A 22902-nucleotide genomic window follows, 5' to 3' on the forward strand; every position below is an offset into this window, starting at 1 on the left:
GGCACAGAGCCCTTTCCCAGGGAGCCAGTCATGCTGTTTCCCACCTTCCTTTACCCAAGGCACATGCTGTAGGTTCCAGCTCTAGGCAAGGCCCGGATCCAGAATCCAGGGCCAGAACAGGAAACAGACACAGGGCACACCCTAGAGGAGCTCAGAACCCAGGGCGAGAGTCAGCCACACTGGGGATAGCACCATGATGGAAACCAAGGGCACCGAGGGCAAAGACTAGGTTCTCATAGCACCGGATGCCTCCTCATCTACAAAGCCACCCCTCCTGACTCCTTCACGGAAAGACCCCTGACTCCATAAAATGAAGAATTTTCCCATAGATAGAGCTCTCTAAAGGAAAAGAGCCCAAAGAAGTGGTGAGGTACGTGTCCCTGAAGTTATGCAACTGTTACTATGAATACAGGCATTGGCAAAGGATTGCTTAGATCAAGGTGTGGTTCATGGACCAGGAAGAACTAAGTACATCCACCTTGTGCTCTCCCCTTTCCCCGTCAGTCTTGTGTCCATCACACCATTGCTACTGGTTGCTGCATGCACCTATCTGGCTGGCAAGATATTTAGAAATCTGTCTCTCTCTCCTTCTTTCTGTCTCTCTCTCCTTCTTTCTGTCTCTCTCTCTTTCTTTCTGTCTCTCTCTCTCCTCTCTTTTTCTCTCGCTCCATCTTCCCTCCCTCTTCTCCCTCTCCTCCACTCTCTCCCTTTTGTTTACCTCTTCCTCTTTTTCTTTACCCTCTTTTAAGCAAGTTTTCTTTCCTAAGCACATTGCCCAGGAAGGGATGTGGCTGGGCAGAAAGCTGAACCTCTGACCATTCTTCATCTTGATGGGAACAGATGTGGGACACACACAGGCAACGTGTCTTGTTCAGAAATATACGAAAGGAGAGATTACTCCAGACTAAAAAAGACACCCTATCCCCGTGCCCAGGTTGGAGGAACAGAAAAGAAAGGTAGGTACAGGGACGCAGGTGTTATATGGATTTCCTTGCTGTTCCTTCTCACCCTTGGCTACACATTCAAATACTCTGGGGGAAGTTACAGGTAAGAATGTGAAAGCTCAGATCTCATTGTTGGCGTTACCGATTTAGTTGGTCTGGGGTGGGCCTGAAACGCAGTATATATTTTTAAAGTTCCCCAGGTAATAAAATTGTGCAGCCAAAGTGAGAAATCACTACTTTAGGGAGATATAGTCATAGGTAGCCTTGCAGAAAGAATGCTGTGCCCCAAGTAAAAATATCTGGTTAAGGTTAAGGCAGTCAGACCCAAGGAGAACGCAGCTGAAACATGAAAAGGGCTATCACTTAAATGCTAGATGGTTCCACACCCCCAAAGCTCTGGAACTATGAAGCCCCGAGAATCTTCACACATCCCTAAGGAGAGAGTGGAAACCTGGAAACATGAAAGTTCTTTGCCAGGCTAAAAAGATGTGGGTGCTAAACAAAAATGGAGATATAGAAAATAAAGCCATATGTTTTTCATACTTATATTTAAGGATGGGGATTTATCCTCTTTTTTTACTTGTCTTTCCCACTAGATCATGGCCCCCTTAGAAATAAAATTCTATATTTTTCAAACTTGTATCCCAGCATCCGGCATATGTGAATCCTAATACGTTTATCATATGAATGATTGGACAGTGTTGTGGATGAATGACTGGATTGTTAGGTAAATGGATGGATGGATGAGGGGATGGTTGGACTATGATTGAGTAGATGGTTAAAAGGATGGATAAGATGATTAGGTGGGTGGAGCATTGAGTAGATGGATGGATGAGTGGGTGAGTGATAAATCAGAGAGTTAGTGGATGACTAAGTCAAAGAATAAGTGTGTGAGCAAGTGAATGAATAACTGAGTCAGCATGGGAGTGAGTAAATGCATAGTGGCAGTCACATCTGGGCTCAGAAGGAATCAGGCAGGAAAGCCTCCTCTGTTTCATGTTGTCCACTTGTTTCTCCATCACTCCCTTGTTCTAGGAAGGTCTTTGTGGAAATGGGATTTCCACTTGTTTTCTTTCAGGGAGGCAAGAACAGGAAGGACAAATTGCATAACAAATAAGGAGGGAAACATGCCTTGGAAAGTGAAGCTGTTGCATCTAGGTGACCTTATGTTAATAAATCTTGGAATTGGTCCCCTGAACTGAGATGAATAGGTCTAAGCCCTTGGCAAAAGGTACAAGGAGGAGCTCTCACATTTCCTTGTAATTAGTCCTAATGGCTCTGGTCTCTTAACGCTCATGTCAACAGCTGCAGCCGAGGTGCAATGCCTAGCCCAGCAAACCAGGTGAGACCACACTCTTCCCATCAGAAAACAGTATCTTGACTTCTGACTCTAAGGAATCTCCCATGAGTCCTGGAGGTGGCCCTGCATTGGCCATGTTTGATGGCCATGGATGCAATTTCCCTAAGGAATGCATTAGGACATGACTGATCTGAAACCCTGACTATAGTCAAGCATCAAGAAAGCAGGAAACTTGTTTTGTCTGTGCCCATGTATTCAAAGCTAGACCATCTGAGTCTTGCTGAAGATTCTCAGAATTGACAGAGGGTGTTCAGCTGCCTAAGATCGTGTGTTGAAAGGGAGATTCCTGGATCTTTGGCCAACAGTTCACTCATGCTCACATGTGCCCTGAATGCACAATGGGTAAACAGAAGAAAGGCTTGGGCTCTGTCATCTCTACCCCAGGCTTCTCAGCTCTCAGAATTTCAACTTGCAACACAGCTCTGGCCATGAGAAGCTAGATTTGGTCCAATTTTGAGAACAAGATGAAGAATGCTATGAGCAGCACATTAGTCTTACAAGTGTCCTTAAACCCCTAAGGGAGGTCACTGCTTTCTGTCACTTTAAATCTATACTTGCTGGTGTTTCTATGGATAATTTGTGTGATTCCAGGGTACCAAATTCAAACCAATTGCCCATAATCAAAATGAGGAAGATCTTGGCTCCATAAAAGAAAGCACGTTCAAATTGATAGAGCTCTCTCAAGGGAAAGAGTTGCCCAGGACGGTGGTGAGATGCTTGTCACTGAAGTTGTGCAAGCCTGAATTCAGGCATCAAGCAAAGGGCTGCCTAGATCAAGGTGAGGTCCATAGACCGGCAGCATCAGCTTCACCTAGGAGCTTGTCAGGAATGCAAATTCTCGCATCATCCCCACTGAATCAGACTCTCTCAAGGAGGGACCCAGGAATCTGAATTTTAGCAAGACCTCTCTGTGATTCTTACATGCATGAGAGTTTGAAAAACACTGCCCAGGAACTACTCTAAGGTTGACTCGGACCCAGAGATGATAAATGTCCATGCTTTACCACTGTAAATCTGTGTTAATTTAACTTTTACTGATTTAGAATTTGTGATCCTCTGAACTGAGTTTTAGGGACATTTTCACTAATTAAAAAAAAGATATAATTTGAAAAAGAAGGATTTACGGGGTGTAGGGTATGCACTGATGTTACTGAGAAAAACCCCAGACGACAATATTTTAGTATATGCCTCACTCATATGTGAACGATGGTGTTCATTATAATAGAGTCCAAGCAAGTCACTAAAGCAAGCCAGGACCAGCACAGCCTTTACTTGCCAAGACCAGAGGTATGAACATTTGCAATTCATTTGAGGCCAGCTCTGAGGCTATGGAAGCCTACTAAGGAAAGCTCAGTGTCCTGTGCCAGGTTCAGTCTGGAAAGAAATAAGCAACACTCTTGGTTTTCTCATACGCTAGTTTATAAAAACAATTAACTTTGGGGCACAGGAATGTCCTCAGTGAAGCTCCCCATTCTAGAAATCTCCTCTCCATAGACTGCCTATGGCATGCCTGTTAGTGGTCAGAACACTGAGGGACTTACGCAAAATGTGGGCTGTGGCTTCGGATGACACACGCAGAGGGGACTCATGTTCCTCTCTCATCGTGTTTCTACATGGGGGACTTTCTTAGCATAACACCCAGGTTCACCCCTCATTACCTTCTCTGGAGGTGCATTTTGGAAAGAACTGAGCATGCTCAGCTCGACTCTTCCTGGTCTCTCTCGCATCAGCCTGCCTGCAGGCAACATATACTCTCCTCTAGCCAAGAGCTAAACTAGATGGGGTAGTCTCTACCCTCTTTGGTGATGGCTGTGGGGAACCTAATCTTGGGGTGCAATATTAGAAGTCTGTGGTGGCCCTGTGCCAAGGCCAGAAGCAGTATAAAGCTCATACATCTTCTGCAATTCACAGGAATGGGCCCTGTCTCCCCTCAAGGCCTCTGTCTGTGCCTGCAGAGGCCAAGAGAGCCCAGTTTCTAGTAGCCAGGAAAAGTGCAGAGAGTGCTAGATAAGGCTGGTCTGGTGCTTTCACATCTCCGCCACTTTGCTCATGTAGTTTCTTCTGCTGAGAATCCCTTCCCTCCCTCCCACCTCTACCTGTGACTGACCTTATAGATCCAGCTTGAACGCCACCTTCCCTATGGTCTTTGGAGATACTTTCAGTTGAAAGAGCTTCCTTTCTCCACTAATGCAGCATCTCACACTTTTTGACCATGAAGCATGCTAAGAAATACCTTCAATATCAAGACAAACTACACATAAACTTACAGACTGCTGTAACAGAAACAAAAATTCCAAGAGACAGCTCTTACTTTAATATGTGCAATGATCTCTTATTATCTAGACTTTTTCGTTTTTAAAAAGTGTATGTGATGACTCATTAAGCTGATTTAATGACAGTTTTTAAACTCACAGTTTGTATTTCTATTGAAATGTAATCTGACTTCTGCATGTGAAATTATCTCCAAGGTAAAGTTAAGCTTAAAAAAAAGCAAGATGTATAATAGTGCACATAGTTTGTGACCACTGGGTTTTATTAAATGGGGACACACACATATGTCTCTGGACAGAGATCCAAGAAGCTGGTGACATTGGCTGACCCATAACCTGCCTACAATATGCATAGACTAAAGCAATTGAAGAAGGAACCTGTCTTATTCTTGCATCACTAGTACTAGCATCAAGCCTGGTACATAGTAGGTGTCCATAAATGGTTGTATATGTTGAATTAAATTCAAAGAACACTCAATGAAGTTCCCCAAATTTATATACCCACCCATCATTCAATCACCCAATAAATATTTACTGAAGACCAACTAGGTGTCAGGCATCAGAATGGTAGTGGTCCTAACCTGGCTTTTCTCCACCTTAGACTTTCTCCAAGCCTTAGTTTGCATTTTGTTTGTGTGCTTTCTTGGGGTAGACACTGTGTCCCCAACATGCTGGTAGGAAGTTCCATCTCCATTTCTTGATGGATTTCATACCTAGTGGCTGCTGCTTCCCTGCTACTGTCTTTGTTCCCAATGGCATGACCAAAAACTCCAGGAGTATCAGAGAGAACTCTAGTGCACACCTCCTTTCCAAAATCAGTTGCCTGCTGAGGTTTCTCAAAAATTTACACCCGCCTGATTAAGATAGACTGGTGTGTTGTGGCCCCCAGTGAACTCACACCTGTGTGTAATTCCCTCCCACACGGATACTGGGTTTTACCACAACACTTGGTTTGGCCACTGGGACAATAGCAAGAATGATGCAAGCAGAGACTGGAAGAGCTTTTTGTACATCATTGAGACTTGTCTGCCTGGGATATGTTTTTGGAACTCAGCCACTATGTTGTGAGAAGCTCAAGCATCATAGAAAGGCTATGTGGAAACATCCCAAGATGCTCTAGTTGGCAGCTCCAACTTAGCTCCCAGCCAGCACCAACTGCCAGCAGTGTGTATGCACCATCTAGAATATTCAGCCCAGCCGAGCCCCCAGATATGTAGTCCAGGGTATATAACATGGAGCAGAAGAATCACCCAGCTGATCCCAGTCAACCCATAGAATTGTGAGAAACAATAAAATGGTTGTTATTTTGAGTTACTACATTTTGGGGTGGTTTGTTACAGAGCACTAGCTAACCAGAACACTGGAAAGAACATTTCCCATCCATATCCTCTTTAGTACAGTCAAGCTACTAAATGGACCCTGTGGAGCCCAAATGGGGTTGTTGTTCCCATGATATTACCTGGGCTAAAAATCAATAGGAGCCATTTCCTGAATATTCCCCACCCTGAGAGGCTGGCTACAGGGGGACGGTGTCACCCAAGTTTAGAATACTAACTCTGGACTGGCCCTCATGGGTCATCTAAAGTATGCTCTTCTCTCCAAGGCACCTGGGACCCTGAGGGCACTTACCTCTGTATCCGAGGAAACACAAAACTCAGCTTACATCTGGATGTCTTCTAGAGCATTCTTTTTTTTTTTCTCAAAAATTCAGAGGGGGATTTATTGATCTTATGATAAAGCAAATAGTCATATTCCAGAGTGGCACACAACATTTGCATGAAGATTTAGGTTGAGATTCCAGATTTATCAAGGGCATGTGGATGGCATCTCTAGGCTTTGTCCTGAGGCCTTTGGGAATACCCAAGTCCCTGGCCTCTGGTATTAGGGAAGCTTTGGCAGGAAAGTATGAGGAACTCTGATCCACTTATACCCCTTCAATCTATTGTTGGGGAGACAGACTTGGGAAAGAGAAGGGAGAGGAAGGGAAGGCATTTGTCCAAGTCAGTGGCAGAACTGGGGCTTGAGCCCAGGCTTTGCACTTCCAGCTCCATCTTTTTTGTTCACCAACTACATAATTATTGCTAGAAATAATCACACACACCCCCAAGGTTGATTTCCCAACTGAAAGAGAAACAAAGAGATATTACCTTTCCCGATGTCTTCACCCCTTTCCAGAGGCTAAAATACAAGACGATGACGACGACCATCAGACACAGCAAGAGCTGCCACTGGGGCAGGCCGATGTCATGAATCCCGCTGCTCTCGTGAAGGTGCAAGACGCCACGCCTGCCCAGAGGGGAGGGGAGGGGACCAGGGTAAAAGGCTTTAGGGAGGATGACAGAGGCCATGACCACAGGCAAGTCCCTGCAAATGCACGCTGATGGAGACAGGACCTGACCACTCTCCCCTAACTCGGGTGCTCCAGCCATTGCCATGCGCCACATGGGTCTGCCCTGGTCAGCCATGGCCTGTGCCCTTGACCACTCTGTCCTGGAAGAGGCAAATCATATGGGGAGATTCCAAGTTCATGGTTGCTTTTAACAGACAAAAATCTCCTAAGTGCCTATTGCTTGCCTGGCCATGGAGAAATAAATAGGGAAGGTTCCTATCCTCATAGAACTCACACTGTAAAGAGCAGTTCTTAGCAGGAGGGAGGACTATTTTGCCCCTGACCCCCGCCCCCCAGAGGATATTTGGCAATGTCTGAGATGTTTTTTATTGTCATGACTTGAGAAGAGGTGGTATGACTGGCATAGAGACTATGGGTGCCACTAAACATACAGGACAGTCTCCAATAACAAAGAATGATCCCACCCAAAGGATCCATATTGCTGAATCTGAGAATCCCTGGTCTAGAGACTGAGACAAAAGTGAAAATTTCTCCTATTGAGGAACAGCTACTAAAGCTAAAAGGATGCTTATCCTGTGCCCTAGGTATTGATTCAATAGAAAATTGTACACATGTTCACCAAAAAGACATTCTCTAGAATGTTTATGGCCGCATTATTCATAATAACCCCAAATCATAAAGTACTCAAACATTCATCAACAGTGGAATAGATAAATTAGGATATATTTATAAAGTGGAGTATTTTTTTTTTTTTGAGACAGGTCTCACTCTGTCACCCAGGCTCAATCTCCCCAGGCTCAGGTGATCCTCCCACCTCGGCCTCCCAAGTAGCTGGGAATTAGGTGTGCATCACCATGCCTGGCTAATTTTTATATTCTTTTGGTAGAGATTGAGGTTCTCCTTGTTGCCCAGCCTTTCTCAAACTCCTGGGCTCAGGTGATCCAACTGCCCCAGCCTCTCAAAGTGCTGCGATGACAGATGTGAGCCACTGCACCTGGCCTAAGGGAAGTATTATACAGCAATTACCCCCAGAGGGATGGCTCTCACACACAATGCTGAGAGAAAGAAGTCAGATCCAGAAGAGCGCCTCTGACTTTAGTCATATAAAATTCAACAGGCAAAACTGACCTAAAGGATTAGAAGTCAGGAGAGGTGTGCCCTGGGCTGGGGGTGAGGGTGTTACTGACTGGAAGAGGACAGGATGGGGACTCCAGGACACTCATCATGCTCTTCCCTGAGCTGGGTAAGGTTACTGGCTGTGCTCAATATGTAACATTTTCTGAGCTGTCAGTTGGTGTTAGTCACTTCTTTGTAATATGTTAGCCATCAATAAAGTGTTGCCTTTTTCTGTTTTTTTTTTTTGAGACAGAGTTTTGCTCTTGTTGCCCAGGCTGGAGTGCAATGGCCTGATCTCTGCTCACTGCGACCTTCACCTCCCAGGTTCAAGTGATTCTCCTGCCTCAGCCTCCCTAGTAGATGGGATTACAGATGCCCACCATCACGCCCTCCCAATTTTTTGTATTCTTTGTTTTTTTGAGACGGAGTCTCATTCTGTCATCAGGCTGGAATGCAAGTGGCATGATCTCGATTCACTGCAACCTCCACCTCCCAGCTTCAAGCAATTCCCCTGCCTCAGCCTCCCGAATAGCTGGGACTACAGGCACACACCACTACGCCCAGCTAATTTTTGTATTTTTAGTAGAAATGGGGTTTCACCATGTTGGCCAGATGGTCTGGATCTCTTGACCTCGTGATCCTCCTGCCTCAGCCTCCCAAAGTGTTGGGATTACAAGAGTGAGCCACTGTGCCTGGCCTTTTTTTTTTTTTTTTTTGAGTAAGAAAAACAAATAATCCTAAGGTAGTCTGAGACTATTGTGATCCTTGTACAATCGAAAATGAAGAAATGATTAAAAAAATTGCAAACAAAATGATTGTTTGCTGATGAGAATGTAATCAAAGTTGATTAGGAGCTATGGAAAGGTCAAATAAAATGACTGAAGAAATAGCAGTGCAGGTCCCAAGGGAGAAGGGTTTCCCTGACCATTCTGCACCCTTGCAAGGCAAAGCAAGCAGAACTTGGAACAACTTGGCATGGTATTTTCTCTGCACCCAAATTATTCATTCCTCACTGAAGGCCTTCTGTGATCCAGCCCATCTGGGCCTCAGACACATGCAGGAAGTGCTCGTGCACCATCCTGACCCTGCCTTGGTGGGCTTGTACTGTAGCATGGGAGGCAGCACTAAATGCAGATTCACAATAAAGCATGACACGTGTTGGGAGGTTCAAGGGAGCTGCAGGGTCCGCCCCGAATGAGTTCCCACTGGGTTCTCCTCTGTGCCTCACACTCAGAGACAACAATCAGCTGCACGTTGCCCAATACCCTTCAAGTCCCAGGTCCGGTGTCACGTCTCCTGGGAGTTCCCCCATGATCACCCTTGATAGGAATCTTTCAACTCTTGCAGTTCCTGTGGCTCTTGACTCAATTGCTGGGAGAACCTGCCTGTTCCACAAGGTCAGGGCTAGCTGTATGCAAGGGTCTCCCAGAATGAGGAGTGAATTAACCATTCCTGGTTCACAGTGCTAAGCCCAGGACTGGCAGTTAGACCGGTTAGCTCATGGGAGATTGTTGCATTAGAAACAGATAAATGCTCTCAACCTTTCTTGCTAAAAGCAACAATCCCTATACTATAGAAAATGAGATCTCTAATACCAGCACTTCGGGGGGCTGAGGTGGGCAGACCACAGGGTCAGAAGATCGAGATCATCCTGGCTAACATGGGTCTCTACTAAAAATACAAAAAATTAGCTGGGCGTGGTGGCATGTGCCAATAGTCCCAGCTACTTGGGAGGCTGAGGCAGGAGAATCGCTTGAACTGGGAAGGTGGAGGTTGCAGTGAGGGAGATCACACCATTGCACTCTGGCCTGGGGGACAAGAGCAAGAAAAGAAAGAAAGAATGAAAGAAAAAAAGAAATGAAAAAAAGAATGAAAAAAAAAAACAGAAAATGAGATCCAGGACCACCCCAAGGAGAACCAGGAAGGAAAGAGGGTCAGTCTCCCACATACTCTCTTTTTCTTTTAGCTACTCCTCCCCTCACTTGTGGCAAATTTCTAACCCTTTTGCTCAGATCTTTCATTCTGCCCAGGGCAATGACGCCTTTTCCCATATGGAAACTTAAATTCCCTGTCTCATTCTACAGGCCTTTGTGCCCAGCTACAGGTCCATTCAGAAAGCAGCAGCTTAATTTTACAGTCAGGCACAGTGGCTCAGGCCTGTAATCCCAGCACTTTGGGAGGCCGAGGCAGGTGGATCACCTGAGGTCAGGAGTTCAAGACCAGGCTGGCCAATATGGCAAAACAGCATCTCTACTAAAAATACAAGAATTAGCTGGGTGTGGTGGTGCATGCCTGTAATCTCAGCTACTTAGGAGACTAAAGCACAAAAATTGCTTGAATCCAGGAGGCAGAGTTTGCAGAGAGCGGAGATCTTGTCATTGCACTCCAGCCTAGGTGACAGAGCAAGACTTCATCTCAAAAACAAAACATAACAAAATAGATTTATACTACAATGTTAGAGGCAAACAGCTTAATATATCATCCTTCCCTAGAAAGTGGCTTTAATTCCAAATACACATTAACGGCAAAATTGTACACACCTGCAGTGGATAAGATCAATTGTCTGTCTGCCACAGGCAGATGAGTCTTTGCTGGAAGCATCACGAATGATGTGGGAAGATCCCAGGCTTGTAAGGAAAACATACACCCTGCGTCTGGAAACTTACTTAGCTTATCCTTGTGTAGGAATTTAAATTTGTTTCCAGGCAGATGAAAGAAAGGCTGAAGGTGATCAGCGATGCTGTTTTATCCACTCTTTTATCATTCATCCACTCAAAAAAGATGTTTGTTGTTTAAAAGAATGTGAAGGAAAATAGAAAAATGTGGCACAGAAATTTTCTGGGCTCTGGGGTCAGACAAACCTGGGCTTTCACCCTACCCCTACCACCAGTTCCTGTGTGACCCGAATACTTTCATTGATTCCACAAACTCTCTCTGCACCTCTGCTCTGAGCCAGGCAGTGTGCCAGGGGCTGGTGGCATGGCTGTGGAGAAGCAAGTGATGGCTCCAGCCCCCTAGGGCTCACAGGCAGGGGGACAGTAGTGTGTGTAAGCATTCCTCATTCCCGAGTCTTTCCCTTTTCAGTAAAAGGGCTCTGATGAGGGCTGAGTTACAGAATGTCAGATAATAATACCCTGAACCCAGGAAATGCTCAACAAATGGTAATTATAATAATTATTATGGTTGAGTCCTAGGTTTCAAGGAGCAGCAGGTGTCAGCAAGGGAGCCAAGGGTACCTAGAAAGCACAGTAGATGGGGTCAACTGGACAGACTCCAAGGTGAAGGTGGCAGGTGCTTTCTCTGCTGGCCAGAGGGGTGACAGGAGGTGCACAGGTGTAGGGGAGGGAGCAACGGAGAGAGGGGATGTGAGCATCCATGAATGAATGAGCAGAGTTGGGTGAGCCATCAAGGTCTACAAAGACCAATGCCCCCTGCCCAGAATGGCCCCCATCCCTGCAGCTCCCAGGCCAGCTGTTGTGGTCTTAAGCTCTCACCCTGCATCTTATTCCCTATGAAATCAGCTGCCACATCTGGTCCCCGCTAATCTCGTCTTTTGGTTGCTCCCTCCACCCCCAACCACACTGTCCCCATCCCAGGCCAGATGCACATTCTGTCTGTGATGGTTAATATTGGGTGTCAACTTGATTGGATTGAAGGATGCAAAGTACTGCTCCTGGGTGTGTCTGAGAGAGTGTTGTCAAAGGAGATTAACATTTGAGTCAGTGGACTGGGAAAGGCAGACTCACCCTCAATCTGGGTGGGCACCATCCAATCAGCTGCCAGAGCAGCCAGAACAAAAGCAGGCAAAAGAACATGGAAAGACTAGACTTCCTGCTTACATCTTTCTCCTGTGCTGGATACTTCCTGCCCTCGAACACTGAATTCCGAGTTCTTCAGCTTTGGGACTTGGACTGGCTTCCTTGCTCTTCAGCTTGCAGACGGCCTATAGTGGGACCTCACGTAGTGATTGTGTGAGTCAATACTCCTTAGTAAACTCATATCATATTAGTTTGTCCCTCTAGAGAGCCCTGACTAATACACTGTCCTTCTAGGACTTTTGAAAATGACTCCCACCCTCTCCCAAGCCCAGTCTCTCTGCCTCCTGTCAACCCCCTTAAATCCACTGTCTGTGCCACTGGAGAACCATCCATCCAAAGTGTACTGTTTTAATCTTGCCACTCTCCTGCTTCCAAAGCCTCAGAGGCTTCTTAGTACCTAAAACAGTGGTTCTTACTGGAGGTGATTTTGCCCCTGCCTTCCAGGAAGATTTGGCATGTCTAAAGAGACATTTTTGGTTACTACATCTGGAGAGGTGGGAGATGCTGCTGGTATCGAGAGGGGAGAGGCCAGGGATGCTGCTAAACAGCTAAACATCATAGATACACAGGACAGCGGGCATCTCTGTCCTCAATAAACAATTATCTAACCCAAAATGTCAAAACCATCGAGGTTATGAAATCCTGGTCTGGAGGAAAACAATGTAAGTCCTTCAGAATCTGAGGCCTTCCACAGTCCATCCCATGCCAAGTTTGTCCCCAGCCTCGCCACACCCTGCCTTTCACTCCCGGCTGTGGCAAGCTACTTGTCAGTCCCCAGTCATAGGGTGTATCCATGGGCCTCGGGACCATCTGTTCCTTCAGCCTAGAAAACATATCCCAGCCAAATTTGTCCTTCCGGAAAACTTCTCTTCTTGTTAGTCCTAACTCAGAATGATCCCCTGACTTAGAACCCTCTCCTATGTCCTGAGAGAGAGAGAGAGAGAAAAAAAGACAAGGAAAGTGTGGCAGGACATGGGCATATTTAAAAAGACAGAGAACCAGGCTGGGTGCTGTGGCTCACACCTACACTCTCAGCACGTTGGGAGGCCAAGGCGGATGGATCACTTGAGATCAGGAGTTTGAGATCAGTCTGGTCAACATGGGGAAACCCCCTCTCTATAAAAATACAAAAATTAGCTGGCTGTGGTGGCATGTGCCTGTAGTCCCAGCTATTCGGGAGGCCGAGGCAGGAGAATAGCGTGAACCTAGGAGGCAGAGGTTGCAATGAGCCAAGACTGAACCACCACACTCCAGCCTGGGTGACAGAGTGAGACTCCGCCTCAGGAAAAAAAAAAAAAAAAAAAAAAAAAAAAAAAAGGTAGAGAACCAGAGGCATATACTGACCCTACCTGGTGCTTAATTCCGCCTTTTCCTGTGGTTTTATGGGGCAGGTGTTGAATCGTGCCAATTGTCATTTGGTTGACTTGATTATCCAAATAATGGGGGGAAAAAGGCATGGAACCAACTGCACTTGCCCTGAAACTTGTCAAAATGCCTCTGGTGTCGTCTGATGGTTGAAATGCTCCCCAGCAGGCCACATTCAAAGTCCACTTTCAGGGTTGTAGAGGTGGTCTAGGTATTTCATCAGTGAAAAGATCTGGACTCCCAAGCTTATGCCCAAGAAAAGCAATGAGAATCCAGCCCCGTCTCCCCAGCAGGGCCAAGCCTTGGGGATTAGTACAAGAAACTTGAGTCTGTTTTAGTTTTCCAGAAGTTTAATGAAAATGAATCATCTTTAAGTGTACTGTCCAAACTTTCTGCAGTCTACACGCCAAAAAGGCTCAATTTCTCACTTGCTATTTAGCACAGAGGATTAATATGAGTGTGGGGGAAGACTTTTCTTCCTCACTAGGGACCGGCATGGGGTGGAAGTTTTCTCTTGCCAGGAACATGTTCACCAAAGGTGTCCTTTTACAGATAAAGTTACAGGGCTGCAGAGTTTCTTTTAGCTGTGGGGCTGCTTGGCTTCAGGCCCAGAGCCTGGGGAGAATAGCAGTTTTGTTTCCTTGAATGATATGCTCAGTCCATCAGCCTAAATGAGTACAGGATGGTAACAAAACTGGCCAGGAGGTTGGGAGAAAGAGAAGAATTTTTTTTATTTCCTCAGGGTGGGCACTAGGAGTCCCACGCACTGGGTCCCCAAATTGAGATGAGGGGACATTTTAAAAGCAGAAACATTTAGACGAAAGGGCCACATGCCATTTTTAAAAGTCCAGAGGCAGCTGATGACAGTGCTGGGTATTACAAAGCACAGAGGCAGGCTACAGGCAAGAAAGAGCGGCATGAGAACGCCTATCGACCTGCAGAGGCCCCTGCACTCCCAGCTCTGCCACTTACCTAAAACCCGAGCCTCTGCTTTCTTATCTGTAAAATGGGAATAATTTCCACCTCTATGAACTGTGAAGATTAAATGGGATTTGGGTGTGAGGAGATTCTCAGTGCTTGGCTGGTGGTGGCTATGAAGGTTTGCAGGGTTAGTGGAGCAAAGGTTAAGGAGAGGATAAAGAGGAAAGATCTGTAAGGCAGAATAAGCCCTGTAGGCGAGTCATGGCGGCTCATAGCTTTGGGAGGCTGAGCTGGGTGGATCACTTGAGGCCAGGAGTTCAGGACCAACCTGTGCAACATGATGAAACCCCATCTCCTCAAAAAATAACAAAAAATATAGCCAGGCATGGTGGTGGATGCTTGTAATCCCAGCTACTTGGGAGGCTAAGGTGGGAGGATCACTTGAACCTGGGAGGTCAAGGCTGCATTGAGCTGAGATTGTACTACTGGGTGACAGAACGAGATTCTGTCTTTAAAAAAAAAAAAAGCCCTGCATTTTGTTCTACCTGCACCCCCAAACCCCTTCAGCCCAGTGTACGAGGATGCCATCTTTTCCCACCACTTTCAGCTTACAGCTGAACCTGGAGGAAGTGTAGGGCTGTAATTAAAATAAGTGGGGTCTCAAAACCTATCTCACCTCTCCCTCCTGCTGGTGTCTCTCCTGGGGCAGACATACTAACCATTAAGACACCAGAAGAGGAATCAAATGCTAACTGGACTAGAAACAAAGCTATCACTTTTCATTTTTAATTTATAAAACAAGGGTTGCCAAGAGCAAAAAGAAAAATCACTCTTTGTCCTTTACGGGAGGATGAGGGGGAAAGTGTGCAAGTGATCACGTGTGTCGGCAGCACTCTCTGCTCTACTATTCTTTACCACCTCTCCCTCCAAACCATGTTCATAAGACAGGAAGGCCTAAAACCTCTACCTGCAAGCTCTCTGATGGGTCTGGAATTTTCTGAGGCTGTGCTCCTCAGAAGAAATGTGCAGGACACCCTGGATTTTCTATGATGTGAGACTGTAGAGAGGTCAGTCTGACCCCAGAAGGAATCTTATTCCGAGACAGGAGAGTGCAATGACTAAACAGGGGCTTCCAACGTTAGTTGGATGTTAGAATTTCAGGAGGAGCTACTGTTGGAAATCTTTGTGCCCTGGTTGTACCCAGACCAATGAAATTAGGATCTCTGGATGTAGAATCCAGGCATCCATGCTCTCCAGGTGATTCTGATGTGCAGTCAAGGTTTAGAACCCTGGACTAAGAGCTTGGGCTTTGGAGATAGGCTGCCTGGGTCCAAACTGACTTTTAATGCCACTTCTAACCTCTATGACCTTGGACAAGTCACTTACTGATGTGTGCCTATTTTCTTATTCATAAAAATAATTTTAGACCACAGTGGTCAGGATTAAAATATAGTATAAAAAGGGAGCTTTGTACTATGGTGGGGATATAATCTAAGCTGGGTAAATGTGATTTGTTACCATGGCAATATTTCTGCATAAAAACAAACATGTGTAATGGCTAGAGGTCAATATAACACAGAGGTTAAGGGTACAGGCTGTGAAGTTTTCCTGCCAGGCAGGGCTGGGGTTAGAGTGAGGAGAAGCAAGGTCCTGCAGTGCAAAATGGAAGGAGTTGCTCATTGTCAGAGTTTTGCAAATGCACACTGCCTGGGTCCAGATCTTGGCTCTGTACAGTAATAGTTGTGTGGTTGTGGACTTCACGGTCTCAACTGTGAAATGAAGCTCCCCAAGAGCATGAGGAGGATAAGAGTTCAGAAACCTTATTAGATGGGTGTGAGGCTTAAATTAAAATAATACATACGAGGAAGTTAACAGAAAACCTCATACATATGGTAAGAGGTTAGCTGTTAATGTGATGGTGAGGAAGACAGGTTTCTTACAGCAGATACTCGCTTTCAGTGACAGCAGTGGTTCAGATCCTCTGGGAGGGCTGGGGAGGCATTTGAGAATTTCATGGCAGCTATGGACCCTCTTCTAGAAAAATTCCCAAACACATAATTTTTGCACATGCCTGTTAGAAGTCCATGGGAATCATAAATGGAGACAGGTGGATGCAGGTACAGGACCCTTAGCAAATTCCCTGCAGTGGTCCATTGAGGGTATTTCCTGGGTCCTGAGAACACTGACTCCCCTGAGCTCCAGGAGGCAGTAGACTTTCCAAAGGTCACTTTCAACCAAACGAAATCCCCTTGGCCCTACTACACCAACATGGCAGGGAAAGAGATGGTCCTAGGGTAACCCCAATCTCCAGATAATTGGACTCATTCCATGGTTCTGGGCTTGGGTAATCCATAGGAATGAAGCAGAGAAACCCTAAAGTGTTGTTGTTTGTGAATTTGTCTTTTTTCACATTTTTTGTACTGCTCAATACAGTAGTCACTGGCCACATTGGTCTATTTAAAGGTAAATAAATTAAGTTAGACATACAGCTTTCCAGTCACACTGGCCATATTTCAACTGCTCAGTAACCACCTGTGGCAAGTGGGTACTGCGGAGGATTGCACAGATATGAACCATTTCTATCATGGTAGGGTTATATTGGGAAATCTTGCACTATGCCAGGAATCAGCACCCCACGGCTCCAAGGCCAAATCTGAGCTGTGGACTGTTTAGGTATGACCTCTGAACTAAGAATGGTTTTACTTTTTAGAGGCAAAATAAGGAGCACGCAACAGGGACATATGTGGTCGGCAAAGTCAATATTTACCCTCTGATGTTATGCAGAAAAGTTTGGAGACCTCTGCTCTAGACCACGAGCGCCTTGAGGGTAGAGTTTGGGTGGAATCTATCTGTCTGTCCCACAGATTGAAACAGGTACTTTCTGCTTACCTGCTGGCATGTTTGTGTAGGAATTGATAAAATGGAACTGACCCATGCCTGAGGAATGAAGATAATGGATGCTGCATTGTAAACATAGCGCTATGCAAACATTCGAAATCAGGTGGCTGAAAACAAGTCAGTCATCACCCTTCTCAAGGACATAAATGGATGAAGTAGAGGCTGAGAGGACTCGGAGAAGCCACAAATTAAATAATGCTGGTTATGAGTTCACACCCGTCAGAAAGGCTATTATTAAAAAAATAAAAAATAACAGATGCTGGTGAGGCTGCAGCAAAAAGGGCATGCTTATACACTGTAGTGGGAATGTAGATTAGTTAAGCCAGTATAAAAAGCAGTTGGGAGATTTCTCAAAGAACTAAAAATAGAACTACCATTTAACCCAGCAATCCCACTACTGGGCATTTACCCAAAGGAAGATGAATCATTCTAAGACACCTGCACGTGGTTGTTCATTGCAGCACTACTCAAAATAGCGAAGACACGTCATCAGACTAGGTGCCATCAATGACAAATTGGATAAGAAAATGTGATGGCTGGACTCAGTAGCTCATGCCTGTAATCCCAGCACTTTGGGAGGCCAAGGCAGGCAGATCACTTGAGGTCAGGAGTTTGAGACCCGCCTGGCCAACACGGTGAAACCCCATCTCTCCTAAAAATAAAAAAATTAGCCAAGTGTGGTGGCAGGTTCCTGTAATCCCAGCTACTCAGTAGGCTGAGGCAGGAGAATCACTTGAACCCAGGAGGTGGAGGTTGCAGTGAGCCAAAACTGCACTCCAGCCTGGGTGACAGAGAGAGACTCAGTCTCAAGAAAAACAAAAACAAAAATAAAAACAAAACAAAAGGAAAGAAAAGAAAAGTAAATATGATACATATATATCATGGAATACTATGCAGCCATAAAAAGGACAAGATCATGTCCTTTGCAGGGACATGAATGTAGCTGGAGGCCACCATCCTAAGCAATTTAATGCAGGAACAGAAAACCAAATACTGCATGTCCTTACTCATAAGTGAGAGCTAAACGTTGAGTACACATGGACGTAAAAACATGGACAGTAGACATTGGAGACAACAAGAGTGAGGAAGGAGGGAGGAGGGGAACAAGAGCTGAAAAACTACCTATTGGGTACTATGCTCACTACCTGGGTGACAGCTTCAATCACACCCCAGACCTCAGCATCATGCAAGGTACCCATGTAACAACCTGCATGTGCACGGTTGAATCTAAAATAAAAGTTGAAATAAAATAATAATAATAACAACAATGACAATAGTTATGGATTAAGACCACAATAAAATTTATATCCAGGAATCCATGCTGATATAAATGAATAATTCAATAAATAAATAAATAAACAGGGGAGAAGGGACAATTTATCCTTACAGAAGAATTTCAATCAATTAATCTAGAAGGAATGATAGGCCAGGCGCGGTGGCTGATGCCTGTAATCCCAGCACTTTCGGAGGCCGAGGTGGGTGGATCACCTGAGGTCATGAGTTTGACCAGCCTGGCCCACATGGTGAAACCCTGTCTCACTAAAAATACAAAAATTAGCTAAGCGTGGTGGTGCACACTTGTAATCCTAGCCACCGAGGAGGCTGAGGCAGGAGAATCGCTTAAACCTGGGAGGCAGAGGTTGCAGTGAGCTGAGATTACACCACTGCCCTCCAGCCTGGGTGACAGTGAGACTTCGTCTCAAAAAACGAAAGAATAAAATAAAATAAGGAATGATGGAAATAGGAAATTACAACTAGATAAACATTATAGTAATGGTTCTTACTAGCATGAATCATCAGTGAATGCCAAGAAATGTGGACAAAGTATGATGAGAATCAAGATATTTGCATAAACTCAAGGTACGCTCCTAAAAGACACTTATTACTTAGAAAAGGAAAATCACTTTCTCTGCACAGGAGGAAGCTGGTGGTCTCCACCTTAACCTTGTTACTTATGATGGTTAACATAATAAATAACAAGACATGGCCAGCATGTCTCCCCTACCCCATGACAGAATGCACTGACGAGGGCACGACATTTTTCCTCAGGTATTCTTGCAAAAATGCATAATCTCAGTCTAAAAATGAGAAAACAACAAACAACCCTAAATCGAGGAATATTTCACAAAATAACTGGCCAGTACTTTTCAAGTGTCAAGGTCGTGAAAATCAAGGAAGAGCAAAGATGAACAGATTGGAGAAGACTAAAGAGACGTGGCAACTAAATACCAGAAAAGAACACGAGTGTGAAACCTGGTGAAATTCAAATAAGGTCTGCAGCTTGTTAGCTAACAGTATACCAGTGTTAATTTTCTGGTTTCAAACTCGTACCATGGTTATGTAAGGTGCCAACATTAAGGGAGACTGGGTCATGGGTATATGCACTATTCTTACTGCTTTTTATGTCTAACAGTATTTCAACATAAAAGTTTCTTGATACTCTGTCTTCCACCAACGGCCAGTGCTTCCCATATACACACAGTCCAGATAATTTCTCAGAGCTGCATACAGCTGGCCTGCTTCGTACTTCTTGAGTTTTGTCCAAGCTCTGACTACTTTCTCTCATGGGAGCCTCAGAGGCACTGCAGCCCACGGTGAGTCAGGTTGCAGCTTCAGGGTCAGATTCACTTGGGTTCAACCTGCAGCTCATTGCCTGCATTGCGCCCCGGCTCTTCCCTTCTCTGACATCATCAGTTCTCATGTCACCTCCTCAGAAAGGCCTTCCCTGACTACCCACACAACCATTCTTTTCCCTCTATGATGGATTTTCCCCACATACCTGGTTTCAGTTCCTTAAAAGCAGTTACACACCCTAGAAAGTGTTGCATCCCCTGAAGGGCACACACACTCTCTAGAACATTCTCACTCCCTTATCTGTTTACTTGTGTATTATCTTGCCCTCCTCCTCTCCTGCCCCGGAACACAACCTCCTCCAACTGCCTCGACTGTGGCTGTGTCCTCAGCCCCTCACCCAGCATCAGGCCTGTGGCCGCTCAGTAAACGTTAATATCCTGACAGCATGTGTCTCCTTAGTCTGTGGTTTTCCTTAGAGCTTGGCTCAGGTCATACCCAGCACCGGCCTCAACAAGCCCAGCACAAGGGGTCTGTGACTTACTCATAAAACTCCGCTGCCGGCGTGAACTTGTACTTGGAGTACTTGGTGTGGTTGCCAAGCACGGAGCCATTGAGGAGCTTGGGGTCGGTACAGTTGGGGCTGTTCCAGGTGTGGCCACAGTCGGTCCAGGGTAGGTTGAGGGTGAAGGAGGAGAAGAGGTAGTAGAGTGACCAGGCGATGATGACATTGTAGTAGAAGCCAACGTACAGGGCGATCAGGATGACAGCATAGCCAACGCCTGGTGGGGGACACGGGGTAAGGCAGGGGTGTCCCAGGCCCAGCCCCACAGCCACCTCTTCTTGGGGGTGGTTCCATCGCTGTTCCCATTCCCTCCGCCTCTCGTTTCCTGCAGCACAGCGGTCCCCAATCTTTTCGGCATCAGGGACCAGTCTCATGGAAGACAATTTTCCCACAGATTTTGGGGTGGAGATAGTTTCGGGATGAAACTATTCCATCTCAGGTCATCAAGCATTAGTGAGATTGTCATAAGGAGCCCACAACCTAGACCTCTCGCATGCGCAGTTCCCAGTAAGGTTTGCAGCCGATCTGACAGGAGGCGGAGCTCAGGCGCTCACACCAGTGATGGGGAGCAGCTGTCAACACACATGAAGCTTCACTCACTCACCTGCTGCTCACCTCCGGCTGTGTGGCCCGGTTGCTAATAGGGTATAGACCACAGGGATACTGGTCCGTGGCCGGGGACTGGGGAAACGTGCTGCAGCAGATTGTTAGAGTCCCTAGGCGCCTGCCATCTCTTTGCCCGAGAGCTCTCTCTTTCTGCTGGAGCCCCCCTGCGCACTCATTGACCTTCTTGCTCCCAGTGGGCAGCCACGTTAGGAGCTGGAGTGTGAGTATCCAGCTCCCTCGCCTCCTGGGAAGGATAACACTGATGGGTGTTCACATTCTCCCCTGCTGGGATTGAGCTCCCTGCTCAGGGTGGCACTGACTTGGCGCACACGCTTTATGGGTGCCTCCCCTTCCCTATCCCCAGCTGCTGCTCCCTAAGGATCACCTCCCACACTAACTCCTTACACTTAAATCCTTGTCTCCAAACTGCTCCTGGGGAATCCCATGCAAGCACTCCCTGATAGGAACTTCAACCCCGTGTGCCTTCTGGGTCCTACTCTCAATCACCTGTTTGGGGGCCAGTGTCGTGTTCCTCAATGTATCACAAGCTCCGTTAGGGCTAGTTCTATAACTTTTGTCTAGGGTAGATGTATTGTTTGCCTGCCCAACATCGCTTTTTGAGGAATTAGCCTTAAGCTGTGATGAGCCTGTGAGGTGTGGGTGAGGCTAATCCCCACCCTTCCTCCATCACGTGATGTATGCCTGGTCAATCAGAGCACTGCTTCCCCACAGTCACCGTATTGGTTAATAGATGGGCATGTGATTCAAGTTAAACCAGTGAGAATCTTCTCTGGGACCTTTACGGAGCTATGAATCTATAAGGGTTTTTGTTGGTTCACTTGTTTGCCTTTGGTAAAATTTAAGCCTGAAGTTGCTGATGGCCATCTTTGCAGGTATTTGAGAAGAATGTACCTGAGACTGATGCTAACAGAAAAAAAAAAAAAAAAAAAAACAGATCTGAGACCCAAAAGGAGAGAGAGATTTCAGACAACATTATTTGGGTATCTGGATCCATCTATACCTGAAGCCAATTTTCAGACTTTACTGTAGCAGATGTCAATTCTCTTTTATATTGAAGCCAGTTTTAGTTGAATTTCTGACAATTACCAACAAAAAAAGTAGTGCATTTGTCTTATAATACTCTTGTACCAGCTGTATCTCCCACAGGACTGAGTACACAGGAGGTACTCAGGAGAGGCATGCCAGCTGAGAGGAGGCTCACGGGAGTCGCACTGGCCCTCACTGCCATCTGTGTCCAGTTCTCCAACCAATGCTTGGGAGAGAGTAACTCTTCCTCCATGCCCTACACCCAGCTGTATAGGGACCAAGAAATAGCAGTTGCTCTGGCTACTTTCTGCAGATGTGTTCTTAGTCCCAAATGCAAGTAGGCCTCATCTTATATTTCAGCTACAATCAACTAGTTGTGGCTATTGTACTAAGGATTTTGAGTCAGCTTCCTGGCTGAGCTCAAAAAGATCTGTAATCAACTTCTCATGTCTGCCAAGGGAGCAAAAGGAGAGAGTAGTGTATGTGCTGGGTACTTCTGACACTTCTGTGAAAATTTCCCATGCAGGAAATAGACTCTCTGGTCACTCAGCAGGCAGAGCTGGATTGGAACCCAGGTTTCCAGACCTTCTATGCTAATGTTATTCCCAACATGCTGAATGCTTTGGAATTGTGGACACTCTTAACCTTGTTAATACGTGTGAGTCCCACATGACAGGCGGTCTACCTCAGATCTCACCACTGGAGCTGATTCCCCAGGGGCAACAGGGAAGCCTTTATGAGCAACCATGAACTTCCTCCCACCCCTCCTTTACCTTTGAAGATTGGGCAGATTTTCCATACGGTGGCAGCCCCCTCCCGGTTGTACTGTCCCAGAGCCAGCTCCATGTAGAACAGGGGCATCCCCGCGATGATGAGGAACAGTGTATACGGGATCAGGAAGGCACCTGGAGAGCACAAGGGCAGAATGTGACCTGACAGACTCCTTCCTCTCCCAGTCTTAGATCCGTGTCTGCAAGAGCTGCAAAGATCCCAGGCACCCGCTCAGCTGGCTATTTCCAAAGATGATGCACAATAGTCAATATTAATCATCATAACAGTAAGAGTCATTGT

At 46.0% G+C, this 22902-nt stretch overlaps 1 protein-coding gene across 3 annotated transcripts in view; it reads right to left on the bottom strand.

Moving 5' to 3' along the window:
• The window catches only part of SLC6A2 (solute carrier family 6 member 2), a 50881-nt gene that overhangs the window by 14576 nt on the left and 13403 nt on the right, over positions 1–22902 (bottom strand). For all 3 annotated transcript variants that reach the window (XM_074387122.1, XM_010347850.3, XM_010347851.3), the window contains 3 exons: positions 22605–22736; positions 20158–20395; positions 6722–6860 (listed from right to left, as the gene is read on the bottom strand). In XM_074387122.1, coding sequence (XP_074243223.1) covers positions 6722–6860; positions 20158–20395; positions 22605–22736 — 509 coding nt within the window. The remainder of the gene's footprint in view (positions 1–6721; positions 6861–20157; positions 20396–22604; positions 22737–22902) is intronic.

Source organism: Saimiri boliviensis, chromosome 1 (assembly GCF_048565385.1).
Source record: "Saimiri boliviensis isolate mSaiBol1 chromosome 1, mSaiBol1.pri, whole genome shotgun sequence".
Classification (NCBI taxonomy): Eukaryota; Metazoa; Chordata; class Mammalia; order Primates; family Cebidae; genus Saimiri; species Saimiri boliviensis.